Below are 12,791 nucleotides of genomic sequence, written 5' to 3'. Positions count from 1 at the left end.
GCAGTTAACATATTGTTAGTATACATTGTCTTGCAATTGAAGCAATCCTGCCTATTAAGTTTTTTAGCTCGACTTTTATATGAAATATATATAGTGGGGCTATCCTACTCACCCTGGCGTCGGCGTTAGCGTTAGCATGCAAATGTTTAAGTTTGCGTACTACCCCAAATATTTCCTATGTCCTTTGACATATTGCTTTTATATTTTGCATTCTTCTTTACCAACATGACCCCAATCTATAAACAAGAGCAGACAACTGTAATAAGCATTTTGACAGAATTATTGCCCCTTTTATACTTAGAATATGCATATTATTGATAAATCTATGTTAAAGTTTGCGTACCACCCCAATTATTTCCTATGTCCTTTGACATATTGCTTTTATATTTTGCATACTTCTTCACCAGCATGACCCCAATCTATAAACAAGACCAGACAACTGTATCAAGCATTTTGCCCCCCCCCCCCCCCCGAATCCCTCCCCCCCCCCCCCTAAAAAAAAACAAACAAACAAAATTCCCTTATTTTTGAAACATCATCTATTAAATGACCACACACCCACATTATACACCCCCCCTTTCTCCATGATGGCTTACGTTTTACTGTCAAGCACTCGAATAGTCGAGCGCGCTGTCCTCTGACAGCTCTTGTTAAGATAATCTTTTAAAAAAAGTTTTCATACTTTTGTAGATTATCTTGGTCCTGCTCAACCACAACAGTTCAGTCAATGCGTGCATCTAAAGTCTTTTATCAGGCAGTATAAGAAAACACACGCATTGTAAGATCCAACAGCTATGCAAGATTCTACAAATCGAAGAAATTGCATCCCAACAAATAAACTGAAATATAAATTAAATTAAATGAATATATATATATATTATATGTCAGATGCATCCAAGTATCATATAACATTAGACAGACACTAATTTTTGTAGATTTTCTGGGGTCTACTGCAAGCACATTATAAAATGTTTTATGTACATGTATATTCATGTATGATGTCTTATGAAATTTACAAATCCACAAAATTTCATCTCAAAATTAAATAAATCTACAGCATCTTGTTTTTGTAATATTTCAGATGCATCCAAGTGTCATGTGTGTGACGCATGTTTCAAGAGCTTCCCGTCAAAGTATCAACTGAAACGTCATTACCGCATTCACACAGGGGAAAAACCTTACGTCTGCAAATTTTGTCAAAAGAAGTTTACAGTGATGTGTAACCTCAAAACCCACATTGTGGCTGTACATAGTGACATGCTGATCATGAAATCATGATGAAAGCTGTTGATAAAACCTTACCTTTGAACTATTGACAAAGGTCAGGGTTTGAGTAAAAACTTTTTGATGTATACCCATATGCTCACAGCTGGTTGCAATTGTATGTAGTATTTTATCAAAACCATAGCATTCAATAACTTACTGTGTTCAGCTCTTTAAAGTACATTTCGTCCTTATTAGTTTTACTCCAGTTATCAATATCAGTTGTCATATTTCCTATTTTACCTATTTCTGGCATTAAATATTGATGTTCAGTTTACTAGGAGAATTTAATTTAAATATTTTTCTTCAAGCGCCTGTCCATCAAAGAAAAAGACAATACATGTACATTCATCAGTTTGAATGCTTTCAAATGAATGTAAGTTCACTATAAACTCTTTAGTTTGTTAAAAAAAAATAAAAATTATGTTTATTCAATTTGTGCAAAATGAATATTAAGGTTTCTGTACTCTTAGTACCAATCTAATATGCACATTTTATTTACACTGTTGGAATCACAAACAAAGGCACGTATAGAAAATATACAATTAAAGATAACAGGATTGTGTACTATGTATAAAATACAATATAATTGTGTACTATGTTTAAAATACAACATGTACTATGCTTAAAATACAACATTATGTACTCTGTTTAAAATACAACATAATGTACTATGTTTAAAATACAACATTGTGTACTATGTTTAAAATGCAACATTGTGTACTATGTTTAAAATGCAACATTGTGTACTATGTGTAAAAAAACACAATATGTATTATGTTTAACCCTTTCCCACTCAGAAGCAAAGTAAAAATGGCTCTGTGCAAACAGCATAAAGCCAGCCCAGCCTGCGAGTAACTCACAGTCTGTTCAGGGTTATGCTGTTTGCTGCTCATCAGAAACTAAGGGTTGGAAATGAAGCCTTTAAAACTTGAATACAGTAAGAAAGGTCTTAAATTAAACGTAAGTATCTAAGGGGCTACAAATACGTAACAAAGTGTCTAAGTGGAAAAGGGTTACAATTTCTTTTTGTTAATTGATAATCACCTATGAAAGTCGTTGCAAAAATGTATTGCTTTGTAATATGCATATTGCTTACATAGCATTTAAAAAGCATTTATGAGTTACCGTAATTACTTAATGTTTTCGGACACTCTAAGTTTTCGGACACCCCCTTTTTTAGAAAAAATAATTATTTTTCGTGACTCTTTATTTTCGGACACAACGAGTTTTCGTCCATAATTAATGTCTCTTAGTTTTCAGACAGTACATTTTACAGCGCTATTTTACCAAATTTCGGTCCTGTTTTCGATATCTAATGACACTTTGATCATGGGGTTTTACAACCAGATTAACATCATAAAACATGGCAGGTGCATGCCTAAGGGCAACGGACCATTACATTTGCGTTATTGGGTAAATAACCTTGTAAACCGGTATTAAACAATGGTTTCGCCCGATAGCTTAAGCGTTATGACCAGGGGTAGCGCCATTTAAAAGTTCAATTATCTACCGCAATTGGACTACCCCTTCTCAGTAAAATAACTGTGACAAATAACAAACGCTTCAACGTTTGATACACCCTATTGCAAGTTATACGAACAATGGAAGGTGTTAGACAACAACTATCGGAAATGAACAAACAAAGAATTCATTTCTTTTCTTGTTGCATTAATTACAGGTTCATTCTAGCGAGTATCGGTATATCACATGCTCATCTTTGAACTCGTTGGTCAATGTACAACCTTGTAGTAACTTTCTGTCAAATTAATTAAGCATTTAAAATTATTTAAAATGCAGTGCAAACATATATAACTGTAATTTATACTTTACGGCATGGTATTTTACAAGCGTGTGCTATAACCGGTAGTCGTTGATACAATTGACGCTATTTTCGGACACTTAAATTTTCAACTCTAAGTTTTCGGACACCTGTATTTTGTGAATATTTTTAGTATCTAAGTTTTCGGACACAAACAAAAATAATTATTTTTAAGTGTCCGAAAACATAGAGTAATTACGGTATTCAAGGTTATTTTGTAAGTCAGGAAAGCTTTCAGTTCTCAAAATTGAGGCATTCTTATTGTTTATTAATTTGTATGTATGTAATATTATAACTACATGTATGTTCATCACTTATATGTCCATTCCACACTACATGTATTTAACATATTTATTGTTATACATATTGTTGTTATAATACAAATTGTGCAGCCAGTATCCGAAATAATGTTATAATTTTGTGAAGTTATACTGAGGTATAATTTGTGTTACAGTTTTGTCTTTCATCTCAAACACATTTTTGTTCACTTTTTATTATGTTATACCCATACACATTTTATATGTCATATATATGAGCCATGCTGAAAAGGTGGTTTAATGCATGTGTGTAAAGTGATATCCCAGATTAGCCTGTGCAGTCCACACAGGCTTATCCGGGATGACTTTTTTCGCCTAAACAAGGTTTTTGCAAGGAAGAGACTTTCTTTAAACAAATACATGTAATATCATTGAAGCTGAAAGTGTCATCCCTGATTAGATTGTGCGGACTGCGCAGGCTTATCTAGGATGACACTTTATGTACTTGCACAGGCTTATCTAGGATGACACTTTATGTACATGCATTAAGCCCCGCGGACTGCTCAGGCTTATCTAGGATGACACTTTATGTACATGCATTAAGCCCCGCGGACTGCACAGGCTTATCTAGGATGACACTTTATGTACATGCATTAAGCCCCGCGGACTGCACAGGCTTATCTAGGATGACACTTTATGTACATGCATTAAGCCCCGCGGACTGCACAGGCTTATCTAGGATGACACTTTATGTACATGCATTAAGCCCCGCGGACTGCTCTGGCTTATCTAGGATGGCACTTTATGTACATGCATTAAGCCCCGCGGACTGCTCAGGCTTATCTAGGATGACACTTTATGTACATGCATTAAGCCCCGCAGACTGCACAGGCTTATCTAGGATGACACTTAATGTACATGCATTAAGCCCCGCGGACTGCACAGGCTTATCTAGGATGACACTTTATGTACATGCATTAAGCCCCGCGGACTGCACAGGCTTATTTAGGATGACACTTTATGTACATGCATTAAGCCCCGCGGACTGCTCAGGCTTATCTAGGATGGCACTTTATGTACATGCATTAAGCCCCGTGGACTGCTCAGGCTTATCTAGGATGACACTTTATGTACATGCATTAAGCCCCGCGGACTGCACAGGCTTATCTAGGATGACACTTTATGTACATGCATTAAGCCTCGCGGACTGCTCAGGCTTATCTAGGATGACACTTTATGTACATGCATTAAGCCCCGTTTTCACAGAGTGAGGCTCATATAATATAAATTGTGGAAAATATTCTGAAATAATTGGTGTTTGGGTTCGTTAGTAATGATGAGTTGTTTGTCATTTTGTCCTATATTCAACAACAGTTACTTTGTGTAATGCAATAAGCAAGCATTTGTTATTTGATGTACTAAAAACAATAAAAAGGTTTATTGAACTCATTATGTTTGATTTAAGATACCTAATTAAGCCTAGTGTTGGGATCTCAAGTGGCCCAGTCTCTAAGACCTAGCCTGTCCTCAGCCTAATTAGAAATAGTCTTGAAGCGTGGTTTTAATTTATTGATTATTCAGCATCTAATTTTGTGCAACTGATCTGTTAACATTTTGCTAATGACATTTTATAATAATAAATCGCTTTGTTTGGACAGCTTCGTTGCCAATCATGTAATAAGCACCATACATCCCAGAAGCAATTGTTGCAACTAATTTAGCATTGAACATGAAATCTCGAGTCCAACCATTAATGAAAAACATGGTTGCATTTTCAGAATTATAAAGATAAAAATTGTTTGTATCTTTGAAAAATTTGGAGGCACTTATTAATGTCATGATAATAAAATTATCATGTTACGGTTGCTACCACTATTTTGCCATTTTGATTCTCACGTTGCTGATAATGGGTTCCATCAACTATGTTCAATCTGGAACCAAAAAACTAAGCAATGCAATACCTGTTTTATGTCCTCAAGCAAATATTACTTATAACTCACATTTGTCAAAACATAACATGATATTTGTTACTGTGTTCTGCAGATCCCTGTGTTGCCATGGACGCCCAGCAGCTGACCTCTGGGTCAAAGGTCATCACCAAGGAAGGGTCCCCATGCCCCATATGTGGGAAGCTTCAGGCCAGCCAATCAAAACTGATTACTCACATGCGTACACATACAGGCGAGAAACCCCACACCTGCAACATGTGTGGGAGGGGGTTTGCGGACAAGAGCAACCTTAAGAAACATTATGTGATACATATGAAGTATGTCTAAGCTTTTAATTGCTGTAGAACTCGAATGTGGATCATTTATGTTCATAGCGTGTACACATGAAGTATTTTGAAGCCAGCCTCAAACTGTTTGTATTATTTATTTTATCCCCTTGACACATAGTCAGGAAGTTATTTTTAAGCTTTGAATGGTTGTAAACCACGAAATGTGTCAAAAGACTCAAAGAAAAAGGCCAACTTGAAGAATCAATTGCCGACGGGGTTGAAAGTCTGTAAGCAAGACACGGAAATTTTCTGCTGAAGTAAATGTTAAGGAACAGTTGACCAAATGGATACTAAATGCGTACAAATAAATGAAACAAAAAGTGATGAAATATTGTAAAAAATCCTATATCAATTGTAAATCAAAAACGCGTATCAAGGGAGCTTGGTATTTTGCAAGCAATTTAATGCCCAGATGTAAATATTATTTCTGACCAGCGTTTTTTCTTTCAAAATGGGTGCTGGTATTTGGCTCCATTCCCAATGGAAAAAGTATTTATTTTTTTCACAAAAGGGACCTTTAAATGTCCAATTGAAGGTTTCAAAAAAAAAGTTATATAAGTTGAACCCTAGTTAATATAATACAGAAAACACTTATTTTCAATTTTGAAGCATTCTTTTAGCAAAACAACAACAACACTAATTTCCAATTTTGAGTCCAAATGCAACGGATTTTCCCAAGTAAAAATGTGATAGGCAGTGATTTGTGACTGTTGGTAGCCATGTCATTGATTACAAAATGTATAAAGTAATTGTAGCTTTGTAGGAAACATGATGTGATAAATGAATTAAGTCTGATGTTATAGGTGAATTATTGAGTAGAACTCAATCCATAACCATACTGTGTTTGTGCCATAAACATACTGCGTTTGTGCCATAAACATACTGTGTTTGTGCACTAAACATACTGTATTTATGCCATAAACATACTGTGTTTGTGCACTAAACATACTGTATTTATGCCATAAACAAACTGTGTTTGTGCACTAAACATTCTGTATTTATGCCATAAACATACTGTGTTTGTGCCATAAACATACTGCGTTTGTGCCATAAACATACTGTGTTTGTGCACTAAACATACTGTATTTATGCCATAAACATACTGTGTTTGTGCCATAAACAAACTGTGTTTGTGCACTAAACATACTGTATTTATGCCATAAACATACTGTGTTTGTGCCATAAACATACTGCGTTTGTGCCATAAACATACTGTGTTTGTGCACTAAACATACTGTATTTATGCCATAAACATACTGTGTTTGTGCCATAAACAAACTGTGTTTGTGCACTAAACATACTGTATTTATGCCATAAACATACTGTGTTTGTGCCATAAACATACTGTGTTTGTGCAGTAAACATACTGTATTTATGCCATAAACATACTGCGTTTGTGCCATAAACATACCGTATTTGTGCCATAAACAAACTGTGTTTGTGCCATAAACATACTGTGTTTCTGCCATAAACATACTTTGTTTGTGCCATGAACATACTGTGTTTGTGCTATAAACATAATGTGTTTATGCGATAAACATACTGCATTTGTGCCATAAACATACTGCCAAAAACAAACTGTGCCAAAAACAAACTGTGTTTGTGCTATAAACATTATGTGTTTGTGCCTTAAGCATACTGCGTTTGTGCCATAAACATACTGCATTTGTGCCATAAACCACCTGTGTTTGTGCTATAAACATACTGTGTTTGTGCCATAAACATGCTGTTGTGCTATAAACATATTGTGTTTGTGCCATAGACACACTGTGCCATACACATACTTTATTTGTGCAAGACAGGGCATATCAAAGTGCATCTGGAAGAAACAAAATGTGTTCTGGATTACCTGGTAGATATTGTATGTATTGGTTATTGTTCAAGCAGGGACATTGTTGTATCTTGTCATCTGAATAACTGTGAAATATCATGAATAATGTCGTAGTATGTGTATTAAGTTGTTTGGGAGGACATATATCTTTCAAACACTATAAACTATCATAGGAATTTTAGAGTCATTATGAATTGTTATTTGATATTCATGCATGTTTCTATGCCTCCCCTATTATAATGTCAGCATTTAATAATTATGGTGTCAATTCTGTCCAGGTGTGTATTTTTCTGTTTGTCACTGCACTTTGTCATACATGATGGTATTGTATTCATTTTATCATCTAAAGTAATGGTAACAATTGTGTGGTAGTATGTGTTACGTTTAACAAGAGCAAGGTTAATTTCTTGTATTTTATACCTGTCTCTTAATTGTTACTAATTGCTGTTTTCACTCAATGTCTGTTATGTAACACCCAGATCAGTGTGCAGTGACATCCATGTCCTATGTACATGTTTATAATTGTGCAACATATTGCAATGCTTTGCATTGTTTGTTAAATTGTGTAAAATTCCTGAATTAAAATATTTATAATTTGAACAAATGTTTAAACTTGTTTTATCCTTTAGCAGATCAGATTATTCATGCATTGTATAATTATGTCATTTTGGTGTTGAACATCGTGTCATCTTATGTTTATTATGTTATTTAGTGATTTTTTTAAAGACAGACAGGCATGAATAAAATGATAAATAACATACATGGACAAGTGTTGAAGGCTCGCCTGTGTGGTATTCTAATAACATACATGGACAAGTGTTGAAGGCTTGCCTGTGTGGTATAAATAACATACACGGACAAGTGTTGAAGGCTTGCCTGTGTGGTATAAATAACATACATGGACAAGTGTTGAAGGCTTGCCTGTGTGGTATAAATAACATACATGGACAAGTGTTGAAGGCTTGCCTGTGTGGTATTCTAATGGACAAGTGTTGAAGGCTTGCCTGTGTGGTATTCTAATCATGGACAAGTGTTGAAGGCTTGCCTGTGTGGTATTCTAATGGACAAGTGTTGAAGGCTTGCCTGTGTGGTATTCTAATCATGGACAAGTGTTGAAGGCTTGCCTGTGTGGTATTCTAATGGACAAGTGTTGAAGGCTTGCCTGTGTGGTATTCTAATGGACAAGTGTTGAAGGCTTGCCTGTGTGGTATTCTAATGGACAAGTGTTGAAGGCTTGCCTGTGTGGTATTCTAATGGACAAGTGTTGAAGGCTTGCCTGTGTGGTATCCTAACGGACAAGTGTTGAAGGCTTGCCTGTGTGGTATCCTAATGGACAAGTGTTGAAGGCTTGCCTGTGTGGTATCCTAATGGACAAGTGTTGAAGGCTTGCCTGTGTGGTATTCTAATGGACAAGTGTTGAAGGCTTGCCTGTGTGGTATTCTAATGGACAAGTGTTGAAGGCTTGCCTGTGTGGTATTCTAATCATGGACAAGTGTTGAAGGCTTGCCTGTGTGGTATTCTAATGGACAAGTGTTGAAGGCTTGCCTGTGTGGTATTCTAATCCTCCAATGATAGTCTTCTGTGTATTCTACACTTGCGGAGTATCTTCAATAAATATTAGTCTTATTTTCTTTGTTACTGCTTAAGACTAACCCTGCTGACATTTTTAAATGTTTTGTGTTTTATTATAATCATGAGCTTTACTTAATTTGATAAACATAATGACTTATCAAAAGTAGTTCCTTAATTGTACAGATGTAAGCTTGACATACTTTTATTTCTTTATATTATAGTATTGATACTGTCAATACAAAAAAGAATTGACAAATTTAATCTTACTAAAAGCATTTCCTTAATGAAGAGCCTGAAAGCTTTTCCTAAAAATACCACAATAACCTAAACTGTTTTCTTATTAAAAGAAATTATTTTTGTACACTGTACACCTTAATACACCATGCTCAAATGTCTGTTATAGCTGTGTATTATCTACATCAACACATCCACAACTTAATATGATTATTCTCAAGCAAGATTTCCTCCATTGTAGAGTTCCAACGTGCCAACGGTGACCCAAGCGGCCCACAGACTGTTGTGAATGTCACCTCAGACAGACAGTGCCAGGTGTGCAGACAGGTGTTCTCGTCTCCCGGCAACCTGAAGATTCACATGAGTGTACATACGGGAGCCAAGCCCTACAAGTGTACAGTGTGTCACAAGGCTTTCAGACTTAGGCACCATCTCAACGGTCACATGGTCTGTCATGTGAACTTGAATATATGAAATACATCTCAACAATAACATGGTCTTACATGTGAAACTGTATATGTGACCTACATCTCAACAGTCACATGGTCTGTCATTTGAAAAGGAATATATGTATATGAGTGGTCACCTGGTCTGCCATGTGAAACTGAATATCTGAACGATCACATGGTCTGTCATGTTAAACTGAATATATGACCTACATTGAGTTGCCACTGTCTCAACAAATGTGTCTTTGCTCAGGAAAAATGGGGCTTTATGCGTTAGCACAGGCTAATTAGGGATGACATTTCTGGTTTTAATAGAATTTTTAGTTTAAAATTGGTCTCTTCTAAATGGATATTGTCACAGAGTTACAAATATTATTATATTAACCAGGTTTTCCGAAGGAAAAAACTGGTTATAAGGTTGGCGATTGTCGGAGGGTGGGCGGGCGGTTTGGCGGGTGGGTGGAACAAGCTTGTTCGGGCCATAACTTTGTTGTTCATCATGAGATTTTAAAATCATTTGGTACATTTGTTAACCATCATTAGACAGTGTGTCGCGTGAAAGAATTACGTCAATATCTCCAAGGTCTTGGTCACACTTTGAGTTCAAAGGTCAAAAATGGCCATAAATGAGCTTGTCCAGGCCATAACTATGTCATTCATTGTGAGATTTTAAAATCATTGGGCACATTTGTTCACCATCATTAGACAGTGTGTCGTGCGAAAGAATTAGGTCAATATCTCGAAGGTCAAGGTCACACTTTGAGTTCAAAGGTCAAAAATGGCCATAAATGAGCTTGTCTGGACCATAACCATGTCATTCATTGTGAGATTTTAAAATCATTTGGCACATTTGTTCACCATCATTAGACGGTGTGTCGCGCAAAATTAGGTCAATATCTCCAAGGTCAAGGTCACACTTTGAGTTCAAAGGTAAAAAATGACCATAAATGAGCTTGTTCAAGCCATAACTATGTCATTCATTGTGAGATTTTAAAATCATTTGGCACATTTGTTCTCCATCATGGGACGGTGTGTTGCACGAAAGTATCACGTCAATATATCCAAGGTCAAGGTTGCCACGACTAAAAATAGATTTATTTTGAAACAAAGGGGGTTAATTTTGTTTGTTCGGTTCAAAAGTTCAGTTTGAGTTATCTCCTTTTATGAGACTTTTTTTCATGATGAAAACCTGGTTTTGTGACAATTTTGTCCCTTGTTATTATTTGATTTTTGATTGAATACATTGTAAATTCATACCATATCATAGTAACAGTTTTTAAGAGATTGAATTGATTTCTGTGAATATGTTTGAATATGATTTTTTGTCTACTGAATGGCAGTAGAAGGTTACTTGGAACCACATGTTTAACTTGATATTGATTACATTGAATTTGTAACATCACCTTTAATTTTGATTCAAGCAACCGTAGGACAACAATCACACAGACCTTTCATGTATTTAGAAAGCTGAATCAATCGGTCATTTTAGGTCGTGACTTCCTAAAGGATCAGAAGGCATGGAGTGACTTTGGGAATGATGTGGTTGAAATTCAGGGTGGTCTTGTTGTAGCGAAAATGTTTGCCTCACCTCCCAAATCGAGTTTAGCAAGACTAGTTAATCGAATAAGTATTCCACCTCAGTCTGTTACGGTTGCTAGAATCAAAGTTAAAGGTGATGTTTCAAATTCAATGTAATCAATATCAAGTTAAACATGTGGTTTAAATCTTTCTTTTTACTTGTTCATTTAAACAGCCATACGGGTTGTCACATTAATTTGCAGTATTTTTTACCACAATGTAGATGCCAATGTTTTTGAAAATATTTTTGAAAAAAAACACTTTGTTTTGATGCCTCTTTTTGTACAAATGTTTCAATTATTAACAAAAACATTATTTTCTCTTGTTCATTTGAACGGCTAAAAGCTGGGTCACATCAATTTTGGTAGTTTGATCAAGATTCCACTGAACAGTACGAGCTGAGTCTTAAGAAAATGGGTCTACTGCCATAAGTGGCCAGCGAAGTCACAGCCCAGCATGGGCATCAGTCTGGGCAGGAGCTCCCCTGTCATTAACTCTATCAGTGCTGGAACCGAATTTTGTATGCCTTTGCAAACGGTTTGGATCCAGATGAGACGCCACAGAACGTGGCGTCTCATCAGGATTCAAACTGTTTGCTATTCTGATAGTATTCTTTGAAAAAAAATGGAAGAAAATGCTAATTTTAGAAATTCAGCAGCCGACATTTAAGCAGACAACAAATTTCCCAGCATGCAAAGGGTCACCTAAGGTTTTGTGGTGTCATAAGCCGACATGGTAGCTCCTGACCAGAACTTGCAGACATATGTGTCATTGTTTATACTTTTATGAGGTATTGTCATAGTCAGTTCTTCGTGTCGTCCAACGTCCGCGTCGTGCTAAAACCTTAACATTTTGTTAAGGTTTTGAACATTGGCTCTATAATCAAATTGCTTTCACCTACAACTTTGAAACTTCATATGTAGATGCACCTTGGTGAGTTCTACACGCCACACCCATTTTTGTGTTACTAGGTCAAAGGTCAAGGTCACTGTGACCTTTAAAAAAAAAAAAAAAAAAATTCTGACAAGCTTTCATTTATTCAAAACTGCACCCGTAGCCGAGCGTTGGCACCGGTTATGCAGTGCTCTTGTAATTTTAATTTTCATTGTGTTTGGTGGTGTGTACATATGATCTTGAGGACACATCTTTGTATATTTTTTATGTTTACAATTTTGTTTACAATCAGGCATGGCAATGCATGGTAGAATGCTATGCGGTAAATGTTTTTGTTCATGAATGTTCTTAGGTTATTAAGTTGTTTGTGTATCATAATGAGTTAATTTCATCAATATGAGGATGACAGTTTTACACAGTTATAGTTGTATAAATAGTTATGTCTTAAATCATGGTATTTTTTATTGAAAAATCAATTGTTTAATGTATAGACAATTGTTTGTTAGTACTACTCATAATAATAATCAGTATAATTATATTGTTTTGTTTCAAATAATGCTTACAATCTTAAAATGTGGATGTGCATTAATATGTTTTGGATCAGTATTACTGTATT

General features: G+C 35.6%; 1 protein-coding gene across 15 annotated transcripts in view; it reads left to right on the top strand.

Moving 5' to 3' along the window:
• Positions 1-12,791, top strand: part of LOC127871985 (zinc finger protein with KRAB and SCAN domains 5-like) — an 87,735-nt gene that overhangs the window by 27,319 nt on the left and 47,625 nt on the right. The window contains exons 5-6 of one of the 15 annotated variants that reach the window (XM_052415327.1): positions 5,386-5,608; positions 9,499-9,655. The exons of 12 other annotated variants lie outside the window; for them this stretch is intronic. In XM_052415327.1, the coding sequence (XP_052271287.1) occupies positions 5,386-5,608; positions 9,499-9,520 (245 nt within the window). In that variant the 3' untranslated portion in view covers positions 9,521-9,655. Of the gene's footprint in view, positions 1-1,081; positions 4,788-5,385; positions 5,609-9,498; positions 10,133-12,791 lie in introns of those variants that run through there. 2 more of the 15 variants (XM_052415329.1, XM_052415333.1) reach the window with 2 other exon arrangements.

The sequence above is a fragment of the Dreissena polymorpha genome, chromosome 3 (genome assembly GCF_020536995.1).
Source record: "Dreissena polymorpha isolate Duluth1 chromosome 3, UMN_Dpol_1.0, whole genome shotgun sequence".
NCBI classification, from domain to species: domain Eukaryota; kingdom Metazoa; phylum Mollusca; class Bivalvia; order Myida; family Dreissenidae; genus Dreissena; species Dreissena polymorpha.
Note: the sequence above shows the minus strand (reverse complement) of the source record. Positions and strands in the feature narration are given on the sequence as shown.